Here is a 24,197-nt window from a genome sequence, read left to right as displayed (position 1 = left end):
ATGCCTATACTTTTGCACTTTTACTCAAGTAAATTTTGATTACCGGACAGAGTATTTCTACATTGCAGTATTGATACTTTTACTTAAGTAAAATAATGTTGTACTTTTCCCACCACTGTAAGTGTGTGTGTGTGTGTGTGTGTGTGTGTGTGTGTGTGTGTGTGTGTGTGTGTGTGTGTGTGTGTGTGTGTGTGTGTGTGTGTGTGTGTGTGTGTGTGTGTGTGTGTGTGTGTGTGTGTGTGTGTGTGTGTGTGTGTGTGAGACCCAGAGAAGAGGAAGCTGGGTGTGTATATAAGCAGTACATGGGGAACAGTGCAGACATTGGGTGAGTGACAGCTTCATCCTCCACAGAAACTACAACCTGCCTCTTCTTCAGGTGAGAAACATCACACACACACTCACACACACTACAAAATGTTAGCAGCTTTCTGAGAAACCTTTTTTTTATCAGTGGTTCTCAAACTTGGCAAGGATCTCCCAAAATTATATGTATTTGGCCGCCGACCCCCATCTGAAAAAAATTTGTTCCAGGAAACAAAGATTTGAGTTAAAAATGTTATCATTAAAATATATATATATTCAAATATTTGCTAAATAATATTGAGATTTCTTTTTTTAAATAGCAGATCTACAAGCTCATAGTGCGGGACGAAGTGACGCGCTATGAGCTTGTATATCTGCTATTTTTTAATAGCCAAAGTATAAAATAATGGTTGAAGTGGTTCAAATCTAAAATGACAATCTTAGTGTTTTGCCATTTATTTGGAGGTCCACTTGAAATGTCCTTACGACCCACCAGTGGGCCCCAGTCCACAGGTTGAGAAACACCGGTATGAGTGTTAATATTCAGTTGGGCTCACGTTAGGTTTTATATGAGTCAGAGTTATAGTGTTCCTGCCAGAAACACTTACATCATGGAGACATCATTACGGCAGATAGAAAATCTATATTTGTCTCTCTCTCTCACACGCATGCACAAACGCACGCGCACGCACACACACACACACACACACACACACACACACACACACACACACACACACACACACACACACACACACACACACACACACACACACACACTCACAACGCGTCGCATCGCGACACGTTGTGATCTTGTAGATCTGCTATTTTCAAACATTTTAGTACTTTTACTTTTGGTACTTTAAGTACATTTTGATGCCAATACTTCTGTACTTTTACACAAGCACATTTTTAATTCTGGACTTTTACTTGTAACAGAGTATTTCTATATTGCAGTATTGGTACTTTTACTTTTTTTTCCCACCACTGCACACACACACACACACACACACACACACACACACATTTGTATTGCTATACTTGCGAGGACATCAACCTTCTCTCTCTCTCTCTCTCTCTCTCTCTCTCTCTCTCTCTCTCTCTCTCTCTCTCTCTCTCTCTCTCTCTCTCTCTCTCTCTCTCTCTCTCTCTCTCTCTCTCTTTCTCTGCAGTATTTCAGTGACCTTTGACCCTATACACAAAATGCTTAAGTTTCATCGACCATCCAAGAAAGCAACCATGAAGGGGCGCTACAACCAACCGGTAATCAATCAATCTATTTATCTATCTATGTATCTATCTGTCTGTCTGTCTGTCTGTCTGTCTGTCTGTCTGTCTGTCTGTCTGTCTGTCTGTCTGTCTGTCTGTCTGTCTGTCTGTCTGTCTGTCTGTCTGTCTGTCTTTTATCTATCTATAATAATAACATGTATATCTTGCAGCCTGACAGGTCCAATAAGAATGAATTTGACCTTCCAACGTTTGAACCATATGGTGAAGGCTACGCTGAGGCCACGCCTAGAGGAGTAGCACGTGAGTGTGTGTGTGTGTGTGTGTGTGTGGCGTGTGGCGTGTGCGTGCGTGCGTGCGTGCGTGCGTGCGTGCGTGCGTGCGTGCGTGCGTGCGTGCGTGCGTGCGTGCGTGCGTGCGTGCGTGCGTGCGTGCGTGCGTGCGTGCGTGCGTGCGTGCGTGCGTGCGTGCGTGCGTGCGTGGCCTGATCAGGCTGAAACGCTGCCCAAATTTGGACAAGTACATCATAAAATAATCATAATAATAGCTTGAATTTATTTATATATAACAACCAACTCTTTGCCATAAGCCTGAGTCATTTCAAGCAGTGGTGGGAGAAGTACTCACATTTTGTACTTTGTACCAATACCACAATATAGAAATACTCTGTTACAAATAAAAGTCCAGTATTAAAAATGTACTTGACTAAAAGTACAAAAGTTGCAGAATGTCATTTCACAAGTTTCCAAATGTATAAAAATGCTTTGAAAATAGCAGATCTACAAGCTCACAAGGCGTCGCAAAGTAACACGTTGTGAACTTGTAGATCTGCTATTTTCAAATAACCTAAGTATGCATAGGGCTGAAGTGGTTAATACATGTTTTGTAATAATAATCAAAATCTATAAAGTAGCTAGTAACTAAAGTTGCCAAATAATTGTAGTGTGTAAAGTAACTAAGTACAATTTTTAGGTATTTTTTTTACTTCACTGGAGTATTTCCAATTGTCTGTACTTTTACTTTTACTCTACCACATTTCAGAGACACACATTGTACTTTTACTCCACTACAATTATTTGAAAACTTTAGTTACTTTGTAGATTTTGATTATTATTACAAAACAAACCACTTCAGCTATATGCATTTCGGCCATTTGAAAATAGCCGATCTACAAGCTCACAATGCGTCGCATATACGTTTTATACACTTGAAAACTTGTGAAACGGCACATTATGCTTAATGAGTACTTTCTACTTTTGGTACTTTAAGTACCTTTTGATACCAATACTTTTGTAGTTTTACTCAAGTCAATTTCTAATTTCGGACTTTTACTTGTAACAGAGTATTTCTACATTGCAGTATTGATACTTTTACTTAAGTAAAAAATGTGAGTACTTTTTCCACCACTGGTGAGAAGGAGGAGTTTGTAATAGATGCAGAACTTAACATGATGTGCTTCCAAGGCTTTGGTGCGGGTGAGAACTCTGGCAGCTGAATTTTGGACATACTGGAGCCTATCCAGGTACTCATAGATATGTCATAGACAAAGTAGTCCGCAAAGTGGGTCAAAGGGGTCATTGAGGGGGTCCCTAGGGGTCCCCAGCAAAATGTTTAACCACTTCATGTTTAACCACTTCAACCTTTATACTTAGGGTTGTTCAAAAATAGCCAATCTACAAGCTCACAACTCTCGATGCGAAGCGTTGTGAGCTTATAGATCAGCAGTTTTTGAAATCTTGAACAAATGTGAAAATGTTTGAATAATTTAGACTTTCTCTCTCTCTCTCTCTCTCCCTCTCTCTCTCTCCCCCCCCCCTCTCTCTCTCTCTCTCTCTCTCTCTCTCTCTCTCTCTCTCTATCTATCTATCTCTCTCTCTCTCTCTCTCTCTCTCTCTCTCTCTCTCTCTCTCTCTCTCTCTCTCTCTCTCTCTCTTTCTCTCTCTCTCTCTCTCTGTCTCTGTCTCTCTCTCTCTGCAGCCGCACCTCTGGATGTGTTCAGTATAGACATGTTAATGATGCATAACAAACGTCTGCATCACACAGAGGACTATGACAACGACCTACTGATCATCCGCCGTGGGCAGCAGTTCTACCTCAGTGTAAAGTTCACTAGACCCATAGACCTGCAGCTGGACGACTACCAGCTGGAGTTCAGGATTGGTCAGTTTGAATCAAGCTTATTGTAGTTCTGAATCAATGTTATTGTAGTTCTGTATCAAGATTATTGTAGTTTTGAATCAAGATTATTGTACTTTTGAATCAAGATTATTGTACTTTTGAATCAAGGAATTGTAGTTCTAAATCAAGGTTATTGTAGTTTTGAATCAAGATTATTGTAGTTCTGAATCAAGACATCAACATTCAGACAATGTGTGAGCTTGCAGATCAATTTTTTTTTTGGCATTAAGATTTGGTGCAAAGGGGAATACAAAAAGGACAGAGCCCAGGGGTCAACTAAGTATTTTGAATGGTTAATGTGGATTTGCTAGTTAGTCTTCATTAGTTGTAGTGTATTTGTTTTGCTTTATTGCATAACAAGATAAAGATATCAATTCTCACTGAGAGAGACAGCGTGGTGTCATTATGGAGAGTTGCGCTACAGTGAACATGATCCTGTGTGTGTGTGTGTGTGTGTGTGTGTGTGTGTGTGTGTGTGTGTGTGTGTGTGTGTGTGTGTGTGTGTGTGTGTGTGTGTGTGTGTGTGCATATGCGTGTGTGTGTGTGTCTGTGTGTGTGTGTGTGCGTACGAGTGAGTGAGTGAGTGAGTGAGTACTGTATATAGGGATCTAATTAGAGTCTCATTAAGGAACTTGACTGCATGCCATCAGTTTGATTCCTCATCATTAACTCTCTTCAAACGATAATTAAAATATCTCCTCCTCACTCTCCTCTCCTTGTGGATCAACCATGTAGACTAGAGTTTACCTGTTAAAGTAATCACCTTATAGTGGACTCCCATTCTATGTGAACCTGACAAATGCGTTGATACTCTTTTGCACCTTAATCTCATGTGTAAAACATTGATATTCGTATGCACATTGGAGTATTTCCAATTTTCAGTACTTTTACTTCTACTCCACTACATCGCAGAGGCAAATATTGCACTCCTACTCCACTACAATTATTTGAAAACTTTATTTACTAGTTACTTTGTAGATTTTGATTATTATTACAAAACATGCATTACCCACTTTAGCCCTGTATACATTTCGGCCATTTGAAAATAGCCGATCTACAAGCTCTATCTACAATGCGTCGCAATGCGATGCATTGTAGATAGAGCTTGTAGATCGGCTGGGAAAAGTACTCCATTTTTTTACTCAAGTAAAAGTATCAATACTGCATTGTAGAAATACTCTGTTACAAGTAAAAGTCTGGAATTCAAAATTTACTTTGGTAAAATTACAAAAGTATTGGTATCAAAATGTACTTAAAGTACCAAAAGTAGAAAGTACTCATTCTGCAGAATGTCCCATTTCACAAGTTTTCAAATGTATACAATGTATAAAAATCTTTAGAAAATAGCAGATCTACAAGCTCACAATCGCGACGCATTCTGAGCTTGTGGATCTGCTATTTTCAAATGGCCAAAATGTATATAGGGCTAAAGTGGGTAATGCATGTTTTGTAACTATAATCAAATTCTACAAAAAGTTACTAGTAACTAAAGTTTTCAAATGATTGTAGTGGAGTAAAAGTACAATATTTGCCTCTGAGATTTAGTGGAGTTAGAAGTAAAAGTACTGAAAATTGGAAATACTCCAGTATAGCAAAAAAATACCTCAAAATTGTACTTAAGTAGTACTTGAGTAAATGTACTTAGTTACTTTACACCACTGGTTGATCGTGATTGTGATTCTGAAGGCCCCCCCTATTGCTTTTCCTCTCCTCTCCTCTCCCCCCCCCCCCCACGCAGGCTCCTATCCTTGGTCAGACAGGGGTACCCTCAACCAGGTGGTTTTCGGGCCTCGGGCGGCAGACTCGGTCTGGGCGGGTGAGGTGATGCCGACAGAGGACAGCTACCCGGACACGGTGTTGCTGGGCATCATTCCGCCTGCCGACGCCATCGTGGGCAAGTACAGCATGTTCGTGGCCATCCCCACACCGCCGGGAATTGAACGCACTCGTAGAGACCCCACCAAGGACTTCTACCTGCTCTTCAACGCCTGGTGTCCTGGTGAGTTTTTACGACGTCATCGCTGTCAGTGCCGAAACCTTATTCCCAGCTCACATCAGAGCTGCCCCCACCCTCACCACAGTGTTGATTTTGTTGACTAAAACTATGACGAAAAATGTTTGTCGACTACCTTTTTTTCACTGACAAAAACTAAATGTAAACTAAATAAAAACTAAGCTATGATGACTAAAACTAAGACTAAATATATTCGCAATTTCGTCAACAAATAAAAACTAGACTAAAATGTTAGTGAGGCACTAGTGGAGAAGAGATGCAGTAGAACTAAAAGACAAGTCATTTTATGTTTGGTTGCGCTCTGAAAATAGTAGATCTACTGTACAAGCTCACAACGCGTCGCAGCGCGATGCGTTGTGAGCTTGTAGATCTGCTATTTTCAGCATGCAACCAAGTGTAAAATCTGCCATTACGACGCCATCATACACCAAAATGCATTTTAGTCGACTAAATCAACTGTAGATTTAGTCGACTATAATCTTATGAGATTCAGTCGACTAAAAGTAGACAAAAACTAAAACATTTCAGATGACTAAAATATGACTAAAACTAAATGGAATTTTATTCAAAAGACTAAAGGCGGTTACACACAGCGGCGAATATGCGAATATACGCAAAATTCGGACTCGTTCCGAATAATTAAAAGACGCTTTTTTCGCTCCGCGAAACTGGTGTGGAAGCTTGCATTGACTTTATAAGGTTTTAAAAAAAAACGTATTATTCGCATGAAAAAAATCGCCCCGGTGTGTAAGGACCTTAAGACTAAAACTAAATAAAAATTTGCTGTCAAAATCAACACTGCCTCACCATGTTTAAAACCACACTCAAAATCCACCTTTTCAGACTCGCATTCCCTACATATAACCCTACAACCCCTGCCCCTCCCTTTTGTTTTTGTTTACCTTTACCTTTCTTTTATAGTTTTAACCTTTTGAATTAGTCTGTTCTAACAAAGTTGTTTTATCTGCTCTGTAAAGTGACTTTGAGTACCTAGAAAAGGGCTATATAAATCATATGTATTATTATTATTATTATTGTTATTATTACTTTATGTCCAGGTAGCTCAGTCGGGGCTCTCGCCTTTGGACCACAAGGTCATGGGTTCGATCCCGGGCATGCATCCCCAGCTCAGCGTATATGAGTGTAAAGTAACTAAGTACATTTACTCAAGTGCTGTTGAGTGTATATTAAGTGTAATATGTACTTTCACTCCACTACAATTATTTGACAGCTGTAGTTACTAGTTACTTTGCAGATTTAGATTATTGTCACAAAACACACATTAACCACTTCAGCCACATATATATTTCGGCCATTTGAAAATAGCAGATCTACAAGCTCACAATGTGTCGCAATGCGACGCATTGTGAGCTTGTAGATCTGCTATTTTCAAAAGATTTGTATACATTTTGAACTTGTGAAATGGGACATTCTGCACAATGAGTAAATTTACTTTTGGTACTTTAGGTATGTTTTGATGCCAATACTTTTACTCAAGTAAATTTTGATTACCGGACTTTTACTTGTAACAGAGTATTTCTACATTGCAGTATTGATACTCGAAAATGTGCGGTTATTGGGTGGATTTGGGGCGTTTTGGGGCGTTTTTTTTTTTACTTTATTTCGGTTTTAGGGTTAGGGTTAGGGTTAGGTTAGGCTTATGTTATTTAATTCTTATTTTTCCTGATTTTACTGATTTTTTTATCAAAAAAATAATTATTAAAAAATAAAAATTCCAAAATAATTATAATTTTAAAACATAAACTGAGGGGGCACAATTTGAAACTGAGGGTGCCGGGCCCGTAACGCATTGTAACGGGCATTGTAACCGACAATAAGCCTCTCCCGACCGACTTTACTTACTTGTAGTAGTAGTAGTAGTAGTAGTTTTATTTTGGTCATTAAAAGCTAATTAAGAAAAAGCCTTAATTTGTTATCATTGAAAACATAGACCAAAAAGGGCTGAAGCCTTAGCTTATTGTGCCTATACCCTTTTAACCTTTGAATAATTATCATAGGTAAGAAAATACAACGGAACAAAAAACATAAAAAAACAGACAAACAAAAATAAACTATATATATAGAGAGAGGTCTGGACCACATGCTTTTTTTGGGGTCTTTGATTAACGTCAATTCTTCATAAATAATTTGAACGTTATGATTGTATATAACGGTCACTTCTAACGTTTGGAGATTTTACCTCCAAATCATTTGGTTTGAATTTGTTTTTACTTGGAGGGATGTCTTTAGATCTGTGAAAAGAAGCTGAGCGTGTGAATTCTAAATATCAAAATCTCTGTCTGTCTGTCTGTCTGTCTGTCTGTCTGTCTGTCTGTCTGTCTGTCTGTCTGTCTGTCTGTCTGTCTGTCTGTCTGTCTGTCTGTCTGTCTGTCTGTCTGTCTGTCTGTCTGTCTGTCTGTCTGTCTGTCTGTCTGTCTGTCTGTCTGTCTGTCTGTCTGTGTAGACGATCAAGTGTATTTGGATGATGATAAAAAGAGGCATGGGTATGTAATGGAGGATGAAGGAACCATCTACCAGGGCGACCCCCAGGCTGTGACTCAAAGGCCCTGGAATTATGGACAGGTACGTACGTAGGCACACACACACACACACACACACACACACACACACACACACACACACACACACACACACACACACACACACACACACACACACACACACACACACACACACACACACACACACACACACACACCGCCCAAAGCACTGCATCCCTCCACTCTGGAGAGCCAGCAATTTACAATTTAGGCCAATGGTTCTCAAACTTTTCTAATTTCAAGAACCTTCTTACAGTTACAAATCTGTAAGGGTCCATATGGAACCCCCTCTAGGATCCCTGGGGGTCATGCTGAAAACAGCCGATCTACAAGCTCACAACGCGTCGCAGCGCGACACGTTGTGAGCTTGTAGATCTGCTATTTTCAGAGCGCAACACCCGAGCGGAACCAAACATAATATGACTTGTCTTTTAGTTCTACTGGACGTCTCCATTAGTCCCTCACTTACATTTTTGTCTAGTTTTTCTTTCTTGACGAAATTGGCAATGGCCGGGTTTCCCAAACGAATTTGAGCTCGTGCGTAGCCTAGAAGCTGCGTAAGAGCCTCCACGCACCTGCGCAGTAGCAACCCCGCCACGCACTATCTTCGTTAGTAGCAGCTGTGTGTGCCCTACGTGCCATCTAAACTGGCTTCAGGAGATACCATCGTCGTAGGTTCTCGTTACGTGTGTGCTAAAACTACATTCGCGAGACAGCATGCACGTGAAGACCTCCTGGACGAAGCCTACGTAAAGCCTACATGAACTACGTAGTGCTGTCCTACGCTACACAGCAGTTTGAACACCCTTTGCGAAAGTGAAATGGATCATAAAAATACCAGAGCCAACTGTCAGATGTCCTGAAGCAGTCCACTCCAAATACAACTTTTGAATAATATATTTATGAATTAAATTACAGCGGTGAGGTGACATCTGCAAGCTAAATAAAACACTAAAGTGTCCCCATTATGCAAGTAAATTAAATATAGGATACTTAAAATACCAAAAGTAAAGGAATGCAGAATGTCCCATTTCCCAAATGTAATATGTATTAAAATCTTTTGAAAATAGCAGATCTACAAGCTTGTGAAGCGTTGTGAGCTTGTAGATCTGCTAGTTTCAAAAGATTTTTTAACCATTCATAAACATGGCGAGCGCAACAGCTGTCACTTTGTGAGAGGAACTGGGGACTTTCATCATAACGTTTAACTATAAAACTTCGAAATTAAGGAAACATGTTTAGCTCAGCATCATTTATATACCTTTAGTTAACTTGGCATATGCTTAATATTTTTATCAGACGATCGGATCATCCGTGAGAGTACAATTTGTAAACTTCGGGTTCATGCATAGAGGACGAAGCAGCGTAGCCCTGGTTCAGAGCGTTAGTGAACTCTCTGGGTACAGCCACACATGTCCGTAAAGCGTCCGTCAAGTTGCCGTACGGACGCCGGAAGTCCCATCCACTCCCATGTTAAAAAAAAAAACGGAACGGTACTTCCGGTTTTAAACTTAACATGGGAGTGGATGGGACTTCCGGCGTCCGTACGGCAACTTGACGGACGCTTTACGGACATGTGTGGCTGTACCCACTAACGCTCTGAACCAGGGCTAGAAGCAGCGCAGCCGCCCGCCCTGTGTGTGTGTATATATATATATATATATATATATATATATATATATATATATGTGTGTGTGTGTGTGTAAATTATATATGTGTGTGTGTGTGTGTGTGTGTGTGTGTGTGTGTGTGTGTGTGTGTGTTGTGTGTGTGTGTGTGTGTGTGTGTGTGTGTGTGTGTGTGTGTGTGTGTGTGTGTGTGTGTGTGTGTGTGTGTGTGTGTGTGTGTGTGTGTGTGTGTGTGTGTGTGGTCGGTCGGTCGGTCTTTTCATACGTAGATCTATTTCGCTACGATGGGTGTTACGAGCGCCCCTCTCCCGAATGTAGTTTTAGCAGACACGTAACGCCGTGGACGTGGGAACCGATAGCACGTAGGGCACAACCAGCTGCTACTAATGAGGGTAGAGCGTAGGTTTCGCCGGGTCCCAGGCTCTTACGCAAGCTGCGTAGGCTACGCATGACCTGAAATCTACGTGCCTGCTAGGGTACTGCGCAGCCTGTGTGGACACACGTAAGAACCGTCGTACAACCTGCGCAGGATCTCTACGCAGCATCTCTACGCAGCATCTCTACGAATCTCTTTGGGAAACGCGGCCAATATCTTTAGTCTTAGTTTTAGTCATAGCTTAGTTTTTATTTAGTTCTTATTTAGTTTTCGTCAGTGAAAAAAGGTAGTCGATGAAAATTTTTCGTCATAGTTTTAGTTGACAAAATCAACACTGTTTAGCAGACACTCTTAAGGTCATTACACACCGGCGATTATGCGAATATACGCAAAATTCGGACTCGTTCCGAATAATTAAAAGACGCTTTTTCGCTTTGCTTTTTCGCTCCGTTGAAGCTTGCATTGACTTTATACGTTTTTTTTTTAAAAACGTATTATTCGCATGAAAAATTCGCCCCCGGTGTGTAAGGAGCTTACTCTTAGAAATTGGCACATATACCTCCCCTCAATGAGCTGCTCAGGAGGCCGGCACTGGCCGTGGTGCTGAACTCTTTCCTCAGACCTCTGGCCCTGGTGCTTACAGTGGTGGGAAAAGTGCTCAAATGTTTTACTTAAGTAAAAGTATCAATACTGCAATGTAGAAGTACTCTGCTACAAGTAAAAGTCCAATTCAAAATGTACTTGAGTAAAAGTGTAAAAGTATTGGTATCCAAATGTACTTAAAGTACCAAAAGTAAAAGTACTAAAACGTTTCAAAATAGCAGATCTACAAGCTCACAACGCGACATGTTGTGAGCTTGTATCGGCTATTTTCAAATAGCCTATGTATAAAATAGGGCTTAAGTGGTTAATGTATGCTTGATTATGTAATAATTTATATCGGCAAAGTAACTACTAACTAAACTTTTCAAATAATTGTAGTGGAGTAAAAGAGTTGAAGTAAAAGTATTGAAAATTGGAAATACTCCAGTATAGTAAAAAATACCTCAAAATTGTACTTAAGTACAATACTTGAGTAAATGTAACTTTACACCACTGGGTGCTGAGCTCTTTCCTCAGACCTCTCCACACAAACACGCACACACACGCACACACGCACACACGTACACACGCACAGACACACGTACACACACACAAACGCAAGCAATTTTTTTTCTTCTGTTTATCCCTCACTCTCTTCATCTCTCATCCCCTCCTCACAATCTCTCTCTCTCTATATCTCTCCCCCCTCCCCCCACTCTCTCTCTCTCTCTCTCTCTCTCTCGCTCTCTAGTTTGAAAAGGACGTGTTGGATGCTTGTATCTACATCCTGGACGCGTCTGAGATGCCGATCGTCCAGAGAGCAAATCCAGTCATTCTGGTTCGGAGGGCATCCGCCATGGTGAGCAAGCTCTAAAATTGTTTTTTTTTCTTCTGGGGGTTCCCTGGTAGAATAACGTATTTTCCGCGGCCAAATACATATTCATTTAGGGTTCCTTGACATGAATATGTTTGAGAACCACTGGTTTAAAGTACAGTATGTGGTGTATAGGCCTATATTAACCACTTAAACCCCTGCATCCTTATGGTGAGGAACACTTTCGCCGGGAAATAGCCAATCGGCTATAATCGGTATATATATTTATCTTTATATATATATATAAATATAGGATTTGCACAAGCTTGTAGATCTGCTCAAAACATAGCAGATCTACAAGCTCATGAGCTTGTATGCTATTATAGCTATAGACATCTTAAAATGACACAGAATCAGATGCATTCCCGGTCTTAATGGATTTACGTGGTTAAGTGTAGTGTGTGTGTGTGTGTGTGTGTGTGTGTGTGTGTGTGTGTGTGTGTGTGTGTGTGTGTGTGTGTGTGTGTGTGTGTGTGTGTGTGTGTGTGTGCGTGCGTGCGTGCGTGCGTGCGTGCGTGCGTGCGTGCGTGCGTGCGTGCGTCTGTCTGTGTGTGTGTGTGTGTGTGTGTGTGTGTGTGTGTGTCACCATGCAGCTGAACAGTCAGGACGACGACGGGGTGCTGGTGGGGAACTGGAGTGACGACTACTCCCTGGGAACAGCTCCCACTCTGTGGACCGGCAGCGTGCGGATCCTCGTGGAGTACTACAAAACGGGGGGAGTTCCCGTCTGCTTCGCCCAGTGCTGGGTGTTCGCCGGGATCTTCAACACCGGTGAGTCAATAACACACACACACACACACACACACACACACACACACACACACACACACACACACACACACACACACACACACACACACACACGTCCAGCGGTTCTTTTTTTTGTTCAATCAAACGCATTTCTGATCGCAGACACGTTGCTCACACTCATCTGCCATCACGTGTTCTCTCCCTTTCTCTGTCTGTCTGTCTGTCTGTCTGTCTGTCTGTCTGTCTGTCTGTCTGTCTGTCTGTCTGTCTGTCTGTCTGTCTGTCTGTCTGTCTGTCTGTCTGTCTGTCTGTCTGTCTGTCTGTCTGTCTGTCTGTCTGTCTGTCTCTCTCTCTCTCTCTCCGTCTTCATGTATTTGTACATCCAGTGCTGCGTTGCCTGGGCCTTCCAGCCCGACTGGTGACTACCTTCAGCTCAGCCCATGACAACACTGGCAACCTGAAGACCGACCTCATCTTCCGCACTGACGGATCCCCTGATAAAGAGAGGACCAAAGACTCCATCTGGTTGGTTCACACAACTGTCAATCATGTCTGTTCTCTGACCAGTGGTCAGTTTGTCTGTAAAGTTAAACTATTCATTTCCCTGTGGTGGTGGTACTACTAATGATACTACTACTACTCAGAATCTGAATCAGTTTCATTTGACACATCACAATTTTACAGGTGTAAGGTTTTTGTGTGTACACTCCATTGTTTTGTAGTGTTCTGTAAGAAGAGAGAGGACGGAGGAAGAGAGAGCAAAGGGAAAGAGATAGAAAACAGGTTAAATAAAACAAATTAATACATACAGTATATAAAGATAGCGTACTGTAGGTGAAAGCTGGTATAGTATACATGATATTTCGGAACGTTAGCATCATACTGTATGCACTGCAGGTGTGTAAATGTTCTTTTAGAAACATTAGCATTATGCAGGTGTGTGCATTAAGTACAGTACTTAAGGATCTGTACTTTACTTGAGTATTAGATTTTTTATACTTATTACTCTTACTTGAGTACATTTCCAAGACAAATATTTTACTTTTACTCGAGTACATTTCTAGGAAGGCTGTAAAGTATTGAGTACTTTTAGGTTGGCTATTGTTTTTCTTCTTCCCTAAAATGCAATTGGACACACTTCTGCTCTCACACTAGCCGTGTTACTGGCTTCCCCCTCCGCTCGCCTCTTCGCTACATCTTGTATGGGTGTATAGGAGTAAAAGTACTGTATTTAGTTCTGGTTCCTCAGTCATTTCTATGTTTTTATAGGTGTTTCTGCAGGCTTTGTATAACGTAGTGGTTCTACAAGCAAGCACATCAGTGCATGCAGTGCAGGTGGTTTCAGAGAGTTACTTCTCTGAAACAAGTGTTACAAGGTCTTATCAATTCATTGTGAAAACATTACAGCAATTCATTGATATAAAAATTCAGAAACATACTTTTACTTTTACTTGTACTTTAAGTATTTTTCAAAGCATTTACTTTTACTTGTACTTAAAGTATTTTTAAGTATTAAGTAAATTTAACAGCAATTGCTTTTTTACTCTTACTTGAGTAACATTTTGACTGAGCTACTTTTACTTGTCCTGGAGTAAATTTGACCAGGAGTATCTGTACTCTTACTCAAGTACTGGGGTCGAGTACTTCGTCCACCTCTGTATGCAGGTACAGTATGTAGGCTACATGTTAATTAGAAACATAGGTGCGAAAAAAGTAGCGGCAGTAGACAGGTTTGTGCAGCATGGACGACAACAACTACTGCTACTACTGCTACTACTACGTTTACTAATAATATTACTGCCTAGCAATGTTGATTTTGACAGCAAATTTTGATTTAGTTTTAGTCATAGTCTTTTGAATAAAATTCCATTTAATTTTAGTCACATTTTAGTCATCTGAAATGTTTTAGTTTTTGTGAAGTTTTAGTCGACTAAATACCATAAGATTATAGTCAACTAAATCTACAGTTGATTTAATCCACTAAAATGTATTTTGGCGGTGCCTTGATGAGGTCGTAATGGCTGATATTACACCTGGTTGGATGCTGAAAATAGCCGATCTACTAGCTAGCTCACAACGTGTCGCAGCGCGACGCGTTGTGAGCTAGTAGGTCTGCTATTTTCAGAGAACAACCAAGCAAAATAAAAATAACATGTCTTAGTTTTACTGGATCTCCTCTCCACTAGTCCCTCACTAACATTTTAGTCTAGTTTTTATTTGTTGACGAAATTGCGAATATATGTCGTCTTAGTTTTAGCCATCATAGCTTAGTTTTTATTTCGTTTTTATTTCGTTTTTGTCAGTGAAAAAAGGTAGTCGACAAACATTTTTCATCTTAGTTTTAGTCGACGAAATCAACATTGCTGCCTAATGTCTACTACTATGAATAACGATGTTGATGTGACTGATATGTGTTCCACAGGAACTATCACTGTTGGAATGAGGTGTGGATGCTCAGAACAGACCTGGGTTCCGAACTAGGACTGGGAGGCTGGCAGGCCGTGGATGCTACACCACAGGAAACCAGCGACGGTATACCACCATTACTTCATACAGGAGCTCAATTCAATTCAATTCAATTAAACAAACGTTATTAAGTGTGCCTGCTATGTAATGGCAAAACACTTCTTGTAATCCGCCATACTTAATATTTATTTATTCCTCCCGCAAAATTTCGATTGACCACTCCTGCCGCACGGTTTACACTACCCCGGCAATATAGACATCAAAACGTGCGGCTTGGCCGGGAATAGTGTGCGCGGAAGTTTCTTACCGTTACGCGTTACCGTAATTCGCAAAAGGATACGTAAAAACGAGGTGGCCTAATTGCTACTCATTCCACACGGTTGACACGGCTCCGGCAATGTACAGTATACATCAAAACGTGCGAAATGACCGGGACAACCGGGCTATTACTTTTCTTGCGTTACTGGCGACGTAATAGGCAAAACTATGCAACCACGCCCCCTTTTAGTCCCCCATTGAAACCCATGTTTAAAAAAAATTGGCCATTTGGAGTTGATTGGTAGTACTTTGTAGTGACACTATTTTGGGTCCATAACATTTCACTGAGCTAGGGACTTAAAGACTTGAAATAAAATAAGTTATTTTCGACCACCCAAAAAACAGTTAGGAGCACGTTTCAGGTCATTTGGAGTCGATTAGTGGTACTTTGAAGTGACAACATTTTGGGTCCAGACTTGGCGAGCTGCAGGCACAATTAAAAAGTGTTTTATATATAATCTTGGTATCTGGTATATTTTTCACAAAAATCATTCCACATCAATGTATTTTGTTTTCACAGCTTCTCTAAACTATCTATCTATTAATCCATTAAAACCCGGGAAAGTATTTGTGTCATTTTTAGATGCATTGGCTATTCAAAAATAGCAGATTTACAAGCTCTCAGCACGTCACTTCGTGCCGCACTGCGAGCTTGTATATCTGCTATTTTTGGATTTTGTTTAGAAAAATCTTCAAAGTGTGAGAACTATTGATTTGGAAGTCATTTTTTTTAATCGGCCTCAGGTCTTAATGGGTTAAACACAATTTTATTTGTGAGTGTCGATGGATGCATGGATGGATGCATGGATGGATGGATGGATGGATGGATGGATGGATGGCTGGATGGATGGATGGATGGATGGATGATTATCATTGTGGTCATGCCTTAGACAGACAGACAACCAGACAGACAGACAGACAGACAGACAGACAGACAGACAGACAGACAGACAGACAGACAGACAGACAGACAGACAGACAGACAGACAGACAGTAACATTGTTGCTGTTGTCGTGTATTATGAGGCATAAACTGCAGGTTAGCAGGCTTGTTGGTGGTAATAATGAAGAAGAGGAGAGAGACGTCAGGTTTCCAAGTTCTCCATGTTCATTTATTCATTCAAGTACAGCATCATCATAGAATCCAGGGCAGAGAGCCCTCTCCAGCAGCCCCCTCTGGGCACAACCATCTCAAACAAACATCTTACACCGGTCTTATAGCAGACCATTTACCAAAGAAGCCATTCTAAATAGCCATATAAGGTATTTACTATAGATAAGAGCAGCAACGCAATGGCCATTTGGCTCAGCCGTTAGAGTGATAGCTGTTGCTGCGTTAGAACTAGCACATTCACCAAGCATTCACCAGTCACACACACTCATGATTACTCTTCTGACTTTAGCTTTAGTATATTTGTTCTACTAATAATCTGTTTTTACTTGCACACTGTCATATAAAATATAGCAAATAATACGACACTGTAATTTTCAGGTTTTTATCGCTGTGGTCCTGCATCAGTCAAAGCAGTCAAGGACGGCCTGGTGTCGCACGCTTACGATGCTGCGTTTGTCTTCGCTGAGGTACGTATGTCTGATCAGTGATGTGGTTTGACAGTTGTGAACAGTAGGGATCTTATCGTAACAGTCATGTGGTTTCTCAGGTAAATAGTGATTTAACAGTGATGTTTGGTTTCTCAGATAAATAGTGATTTAACAGTGATGTTTGGTTTCTCATCAGGTTAACAGTGATCTGGTCTTCAGGCAGGTAGACAAGTACGGCGTCTATAAGACGACCTACGTGAACATGGTTCACGTGGGGAAGGTCATCCTGACCAAGCATGTAGGCTTGGACTTTCCCCAAGACATCACACTCACCTACAAGTACGATGAAGGTAGCCATGGCAACGTAACACACATAAGCACGCACGCACGCACGCACGCACACACACACACACACACACACACACACTGTCTGTCTGTCTGTCTGTCTCGCTGTCTGTCTGTCTGTCTCTCTCTGTATCTCTCTCTCTCTCTTTCTCTCTCTCTCTCTCTCTCTCTCTCTTTCTCAATTCAATTCAATTCAAATGGGACTTTGTTGGCATGAGAAAATGTACGTTTACAAGCAAAAGCGGAAAAAAACTATTGAAAACAAAATAATTAGGGCTGTGAATCGTCTGCTATCTCACGATTCGATTCGATTTGATTTGATTCTTGGGGTCACAATTCGAATAAAAATCATTTCATCTTGACCTTAACAATCAAGTGTAGCCTAGTTATTTCCGACAGCTCAAACAAAAAAATATATAATACCAGAGAGGGTCGTGTAAAAGTTCTTGGCTTTGATGGAATCTTATATTAGGTGTAGTTCTATTTGATCAGAAACACAACATAATTGCTTTGATGCAGGTAACATTAAGGAGTGTCAACGAGCGTCAGCTGGACGTACCTCAGCTGTGCTGAACTGAAAGTGACTGGCGTTAGTTTTAAAAAAGCCCTTGAATATGACTGAAGACATGATAATGTTTACTGTGATTATGGTAAGCTTACATTTCATATCATTTCACAAACACCATAAAGTAAAAACTTTAAAAAGCAAAAAAACTATTGAAATTGGAAATTGTGAAAATGCGATTCTTACATGAATCGAAATAAAAATAAATAAATAAAAAAAATTCCAACACCGATATGTATGTGCAATTAAAAGGGAATGCAGAGATGTGTAAACAAAGCTATGTTTGCAACTTAGAAAAGAGTACTGTACAAAACCCCCCCTGCCCCCCCCTCCCTCCCTCCCTCTCTCTCTCTCTAAATTAATTACTGTTGGAAGCCAGAGTAAAATCGATACATATTATTGCCTTCAGGCGGTCATTTGACCTCCTCCTGTCTCACTTTCTTACGTTATGGTACATAAATAGCAACACGTCTGCCTATCTCCTTCTGTGTGTGTGTGTGTGTGTGTGTGTGTGTGTGTGTGTGTGTGTGTGTGTGTGTGTGTGTGTGTGTGTGTGTGTGTGTGTGTGTGTGTGTGTGTGTGTGTCGCGATGCAACGCATTGTGAGCTTGTAGATCGGCTATTTTCAAGTATCTTATTATACAATTGGGAATAAGGCGCATGCACGACCTGGTGTGGACCTGGTGTGCCTCGGTAGGTCAAAGTTGCATCGGCAGAACTGCCCATGCGCCTGCCTGGATGCGCGCGCACGAGCAACCTCAACTACCCCACAGCGCAGCGCAACCCAACACCTTCCTTGCCACATCTGTGAAACGGGCGAGAAACAAGCGCTGCCGTGGTCTATGCAAACAAGCCCCAAAAGCGCGCCCAAAATCGCTTAATTCAGACATGCAAAAGTGTCACTTTTCAGCTACAGTCACATTTTTTAACCCAAATAGGGCAATTGTGTGACACCTGACCCGAAAGAAAACAACATGTTGTCACCTTTTTCACCTCGGGGCTGTTTGCATGCCATCACAAAAGGCAGACCTGGCAACGCAGGCTACGCCAATCATGTGTGCGAGATCTACAAGCTATGGGGCAGAGACGCTTTGTGCCATACACCGTATCTTAGCAACAACCTAAGCGCTAACTCTCATTGGTCGTGTCATGCTTAGGCCAGTCTCCAGACAGCACCATCAAGTACTGCCTCACATAGCTCGCTGCCGCCATTACATTCGGACGCACCGAGCCCAGCTGGATAGCACAATCACCGTCATGTCTCTAATAAATCGCCCTGTCATTCATATTGTCAACACTTTGAGGTCACTGCAGTCTCCTACTCATGTAACGCATGTTTATGTCCACTACTGTGATAGCGATCGTTGTATTTCACTGCTTACTTCCCAAGGGTGCTTAACATGAGCCTTTAGCATGCGGCTAACGCTAACGCACTTTCAACGTTGGCATGTAGCTAACGCTAACGTGGTTGTCATGCCTGAGGCGGCTGTGCAATCACTTTGTCAACAATGAACGTTAGTGTGGTGAATGTCGTGTGTGGTGCTGATGTTTGTTGTGTGAAGCTTAATGTCAGAGTGTTTGTGTTGGAGCGCCTCAGTGCGGCTGCAGATTTCATGTGCAACATCTTGCATGCGTGGCTGTGGCTTTACAGTTTTCCTTCGCCGTGGCTGTAGGTCCCAGGGACCCCCAAGGGTCTCCAGGGACCCCTAAGGGGGGGTCCCTAATATTGTATTATTAAATACAATAAAATAAATAAATAAAAGAAATGAAAACAGTTATAAAAAAAACACGGCCCCTCACGTATTAGGAGGGCAGGGTGAGTCACCAGAACCAAGTGCGGGTGTTTCTGATGAATCTAGCATGGTTATAATGGAGTTTGAAGTTACAATGGGTTTGTATAGGAAGGGGGCGTGTCTGATAAAATGAATATCAAATATCTAAATATTGAATCAAGCAACTTAAAAACTGTCCGAGGGGCTCACAAAAGCCTGAGTAGACGATAAAATGACCAAAAGTTTTTTTGAAAGTGAAATATCCCTTTAAGTACATGTTGATACCAATTATTTTGTACTTTTACTCAAGTAAATTCAGAATTCCGGACTTTTACTTGTAACAGAGTACATGTATTTCTATATTGCAGTATTGCCACTTTTACTTAAGTAAAAAATTTGCTTACTTTTTCCACCACTATGTGTGTGTGTGTGTGTGTGTGTGTGTGCAGGCTGTGAGGAGGACATGCTGACCATGAGGAGAGCAGAGGAGTATGGCCTAATGAAGGAGATCCCAGAGTTCCTCGATGCCGTCTCCAAGATGTCTGTCACCATACTCTGTGGAAAGGTACATGGTACAGTGGTGGAAGAAGTACTCAGATATTTTACTTGAGTAAAAGTAGCAATACCACAACATAAAAATACTCTGTTACAAGTAAAAGGCCTGTGTTCAAAATGTTACTTGAGTAAAAGCACAAAAGTATTGGCATCAAAATATACTTAAAGTACCAAAAGTAAAATGTTTGAAAATAGACGATCTACAAGCTCACAACGTGTCGCAATGTGACACATTGTGAGCTTGTAGATCGGCTATTTTCAAATAGCCTATGTATAAAATAGGGCTAAAGTTGTTAATATATATATTATAATATAGTCATTAATATAAGTAACTAGTAACTACATTTTTCACATAATTGTAGTGGAGTACACCTACAGTACACCTTTTTGCCAAAAATAGTAATCTACAAGCTCACAACGCCTCGCAGCGCGAGGCGTTGTGAGCTTGTAGATTTGCTATTTTCGGGCTAATGTTCCCCTCAGAAAAGGGATGCTTGGGTTCAAGTGGTTAATGTAAAAAATGGAAATCATATCACAAAAAGATTTGGGTGCTCCCCTTTAGTAACTCTGAGGACCCCCTAGGGGTCCCGGACCCCCTGTTGAAGACCCCTGGTTTAGACATTATTTTAGGTTCATTGTTTACCTGGTTTCCTATAGTTTCTTGAGGTACTACACTGTCTCTCTGCATTCTATGTTATGTGATTGTTTACCTTGCTCGGTGGTGGAAAAAGTACACATCTTTTACTTAAGTAAAAGCATCAATACTCTGTTACAAGTAAAAGTCCGGAATTCTAAATAGTAAAAGTACAAAAGTATTGGTTTCAGAATATACTTAAAGTACATGTGGTATCTGATGACTGAAGGCTACAAGAAATATGAAATTATGATTTAAGTACATTGGTTTACTACTAAATTGCAGGCCGGGAAAATACTAAAGAAAATCACACGCCTGATACATCAATGACTAGGTGTGACACTGTTTTACACTTTCTATGGTAAGACAATAAAAGACAGATAGAATCAATTTAAATGTATGGAAATAGCCTTTTGTGTGAACAGACGTCCCAGTGGGAAACCTCTTTGAAGCAGGGGCCACTGGTGGCAACTATCGGCTCTGGAATGCAAGGCAGATGAAGTCTTTTGTCTGAGTTCCAGAGTCAATAGGCAGCTGCTGAACCATTTGACGTGAAGTACCTCACCTGTTTGAAGTATTTTAAACCTCTAGCTAATTGCTAGAGTTATACAGTACTAATAATTGAATCTAATGTGAAAACATAATGATATTCTGATATGAAACCTAGAACTTGTTGAATACACACACAGGATACATTGTACTAAGGATTTTCTACTCATACTGCTTAATAAAACTGGATTAAAGATTCACAGATTAAATAATCAAGGAAGTTCACATACTGAATAAGTAACCACCTAACTCTTTTTAAGTTCTTCTCATAGTAATTACATGCTGGCACACGGGAAAACTCTGAAGTGAGCTTATATTTTAATAAGACTTTATGAGTGTAACTTTGGGTTGCAATGATTTAATGAAATAACCTTTGGTCTTATTTTAATGTGTGTAATATATTGAATGTAGATAATTGATTGAAGCTATGTTTAATTAATGAAATGAAGGGACAAATGTACTAATCATAATACATGCTAAGGATTAAAAACAGTTGCATTTGCATACTATTCAACACGCAACCGCTGCTACAGAGAGACAGGGTCTCTGTGATTGGCCGAGAATCATGTCACTAAGAGGCGGGGTTTTGGATCAACCCCGGATACAGTAACATGTGAGAACAGTATATATGCAGTAGCTTTGCTTAATTCATGGCGCAATACAACATTTGGAAATCGTGTATCTGTTCGCCATTTCTGACAATAAAACATTGTTTGGAAAACGACTCCCTCGGACTCTAAGCTTGTGAATTATTCCCACCAAAGAGAAACATTTCTGCTTCCGTCTTTTAAACGGGCTCAATTTACGACATACAACAATAAAATTACTCATTATGTAGTATGTTCCATTTCACGAGTATTCAAATGAATAAAATGTCTAAACATCTTTTGAAAATAGCAGATTTACAAGCTCACAATGCGTGGCATCGTGACGCATTGTGAGCATCTGCTATTCTCAAATGGCCGAAATCTATATAGGGCTGAAGTAGAAAATGTATGTTTTGTAATAATAATCAAAATCTACAAAGTAACTAGTAACTAAAGTTTTAAATTAATTGTAGTGGAGTAAAAGTACAATATTCACCTCTGAGATGCAAAAATTGGCTTTGGAAAAAAAGGTCTTAATAAAGTGGTCTTAAAAATCTCTCTCTCTCTCTCTCTCTCTCTCTCTCTCTCTCTCTCTCTCTCTCTCTCTCTCTCTCTCTCTCTCTAGGTGCCCCTGGGCGAGGGCTTCACCCTGACCCTAAACTTCAAAAACGAAGGGACCCGCAAGGCCACCATCGACTTCACCATGATCGGCTATGTGACCTTCTACACCGGGGTGCCAAAAGATCAGTTCAAAGACCACCGGGGGAGTGTCACTGTGGAAGCTGGTGAAAGTGAGTTTGTGTGTGTGTGTGTGTGTGTGTGTGTGTGTGTGTGTGTGTGTGTGTGTGTGTGTGTGTGTGTGTGTGTGTGTGTGTGTGTGTGTGTGTGTGTGTGTGTGCGCGTGTGTGTGCGTGTGTGTGTGTGTGTGTGCGTGTGTGCGTGTGTGCGTGTGTGTGTGTGTGTGTGTGTGTGTGTAGTAGTAGTAGTCCAGAATTCAACATTTACTTAGGTAAAATTACAAAAGTATTGGAATCAAAATGTACTTAAAGTACCAAAAGTGAAAGTGCTCAAATGTTTGAAAATAGCAGATCTACAAGCTCACAACGTGTCACATCATGATGCGCTGTGAGCTTGTAGATCGTCTATTTTCAAATAGCCTAGGTATAAAATATGTCTAAAGCGATTAATGTATGTTTAATGTAGTCATTTATATCTGCAAAGTAACTTGTAACTAAAGTTTTCAAATAATTATAGTGGAGTAAAAAATACAATATATAATATGAGATGTAGTAGAGTTGAAGTAAAAGTACTGAAAATTGGAAATACCCCAGTAAAGTAAAAGTACCTCAAAATTGTACTTAAGTACAATACTTGAGTAAATGTACTTAGTTACTTTACACCACTGTGTGTGTGTGTGTGTGTGTGTGTAGCCTCGATCTCCAGGCTTTTATTGCTTAGTTTTGCTAAAAAATAAAAGCCTGGCCCAACTATAGCCTGTACTGGGTATGAGGAAGTGTTTCATTTCCCAACCAACCAGAGTGCAGTGGGCGTCGCTCGTAATGTTGTGTTAACGGGGCGGGGGTTGACGGACAGATCGGTGAACCAATGGGATCAGGCGCCGTCTCTCGCCGGCTCTATACACACGCCCCTTTATACACGAAATCAGGAGGGTTGCAGCAGGCTAGTGTGTGTGTGTGTGTGTGTGTGTGTGTGTGTGTGTGTGTGTGTGTGTGTGTGTGTATGTGTGTGTGTGTGTGTGTGTGTGTGTGTGTGTGTGTGTGTGTGTGTGTGTGTGTGTGTGTGTGTGTGTGTGTGTGTGTGTGCGGGGTGGCAGGGGGTCCCCAGCTAAATTAGTTAATGAAGCATCACAATCATTTTAACCCCTTTATCCATATTTTATACGTATTCAAAAATAGCAGATCTACAAGCTCGTTTTTAAAGCAAACATTTGTAACTCAAATCTTTGCTTCTGGGGGGTCCCTGGAACAACATATTTTGAGATGGGGGTCCACGGCCAAATACATATCATTTTGGGGGTCCTTGACATGAAAAGGTTTGAGAACCACTGATATAGATCATGCGGTCTGGTAGGACACCCACTGGTTGACAGGAGGTACTGCATCAAAGTCAAAACAACTCAGTAGCCTACTGTGTACTGTAGACAATACTAGACATTATGGCACTAGTGTGGCGGAACTGATTTCTAATCGCAGGTGCTGTTGTAGGACATAAAACGCAGTGATTGCGACTTTGAAATAAATACGCTTTATGTGTGTGTGTCCACACGTGCATGTGTGTGCTTGTGTCTGTCGCTGTACTTGCGAGGGCCAAATGTCCCCACAAGTACAGTCGAATTTGAGAAATAGACATGTG

The 24,197-nt window shown here is 40.9% G+C and overlaps 1 protein-coding gene across 1 annotated transcript in view; it reads left to right on the top strand.

The window, feature by feature from the left end:
• Positions 1-1,542: 1,542 nt before the first annotated feature.
• LOC308077027 (coagulation factor XIII A chain-like) overlaps positions 1,543-24,197 on the top strand; it is a gene marked incomplete at its 5' end in the record, with an annotated part of 27,391 nt that continues 4,736 nt past the window's right edge. The window contains 13 exons of the mRNA XM_080417555.1: positions 1,543-1,566; positions 1,743-1,833; positions 3,508-3,690; positions 5,447-5,707; positions 8,187-8,305; positions 11,621-11,728; positions 12,337-12,514; positions 12,880-13,018; positions 14,916-15,025; positions 16,769-16,857; positions 17,015-17,168; positions 19,949-20,064; positions 22,450-22,615. Of these exons, the coding sequence (XP_080273681.1) occupies positions 1,543-1,566; positions 1,743-1,833; positions 3,508-3,690; positions 5,447-5,707; positions 8,187-8,305; positions 11,621-11,728; positions 12,337-12,514; positions 12,880-13,018; positions 14,916-15,025; positions 16,769-16,857; positions 17,015-17,168; positions 19,949-20,064; positions 22,450-22,615 (1,738 nt within the window). The remainder of the gene's footprint in view (positions 1,567-1,742; positions 1,834-3,507; positions 3,691-5,446; positions 5,708-8,186; positions 8,306-11,620; positions 11,729-12,336; positions 12,515-12,879; positions 13,019-14,915; positions 15,026-16,768; positions 16,858-17,014; positions 17,169-19,948; positions 20,065-22,449; positions 22,616-24,197) is intronic.

This window comes from Gymnoscopelus braueri (genome assembly GCF_963280865.1).
Source record: "Gymnoscopelus braueri genome assembly, chromosome: 21".
In the NCBI taxonomy this organism is placed as follows: Eukaryota; Metazoa; Chordata; class Actinopteri; order Myctophiformes; family Myctophidae; genus Gymnoscopelus; species Gymnoscopelus braueri.
The sequence above is the reverse complement of the archived record's forward strand: the minus strand, read 5'-3'. Positions and strand labels throughout refer to the sequence as shown.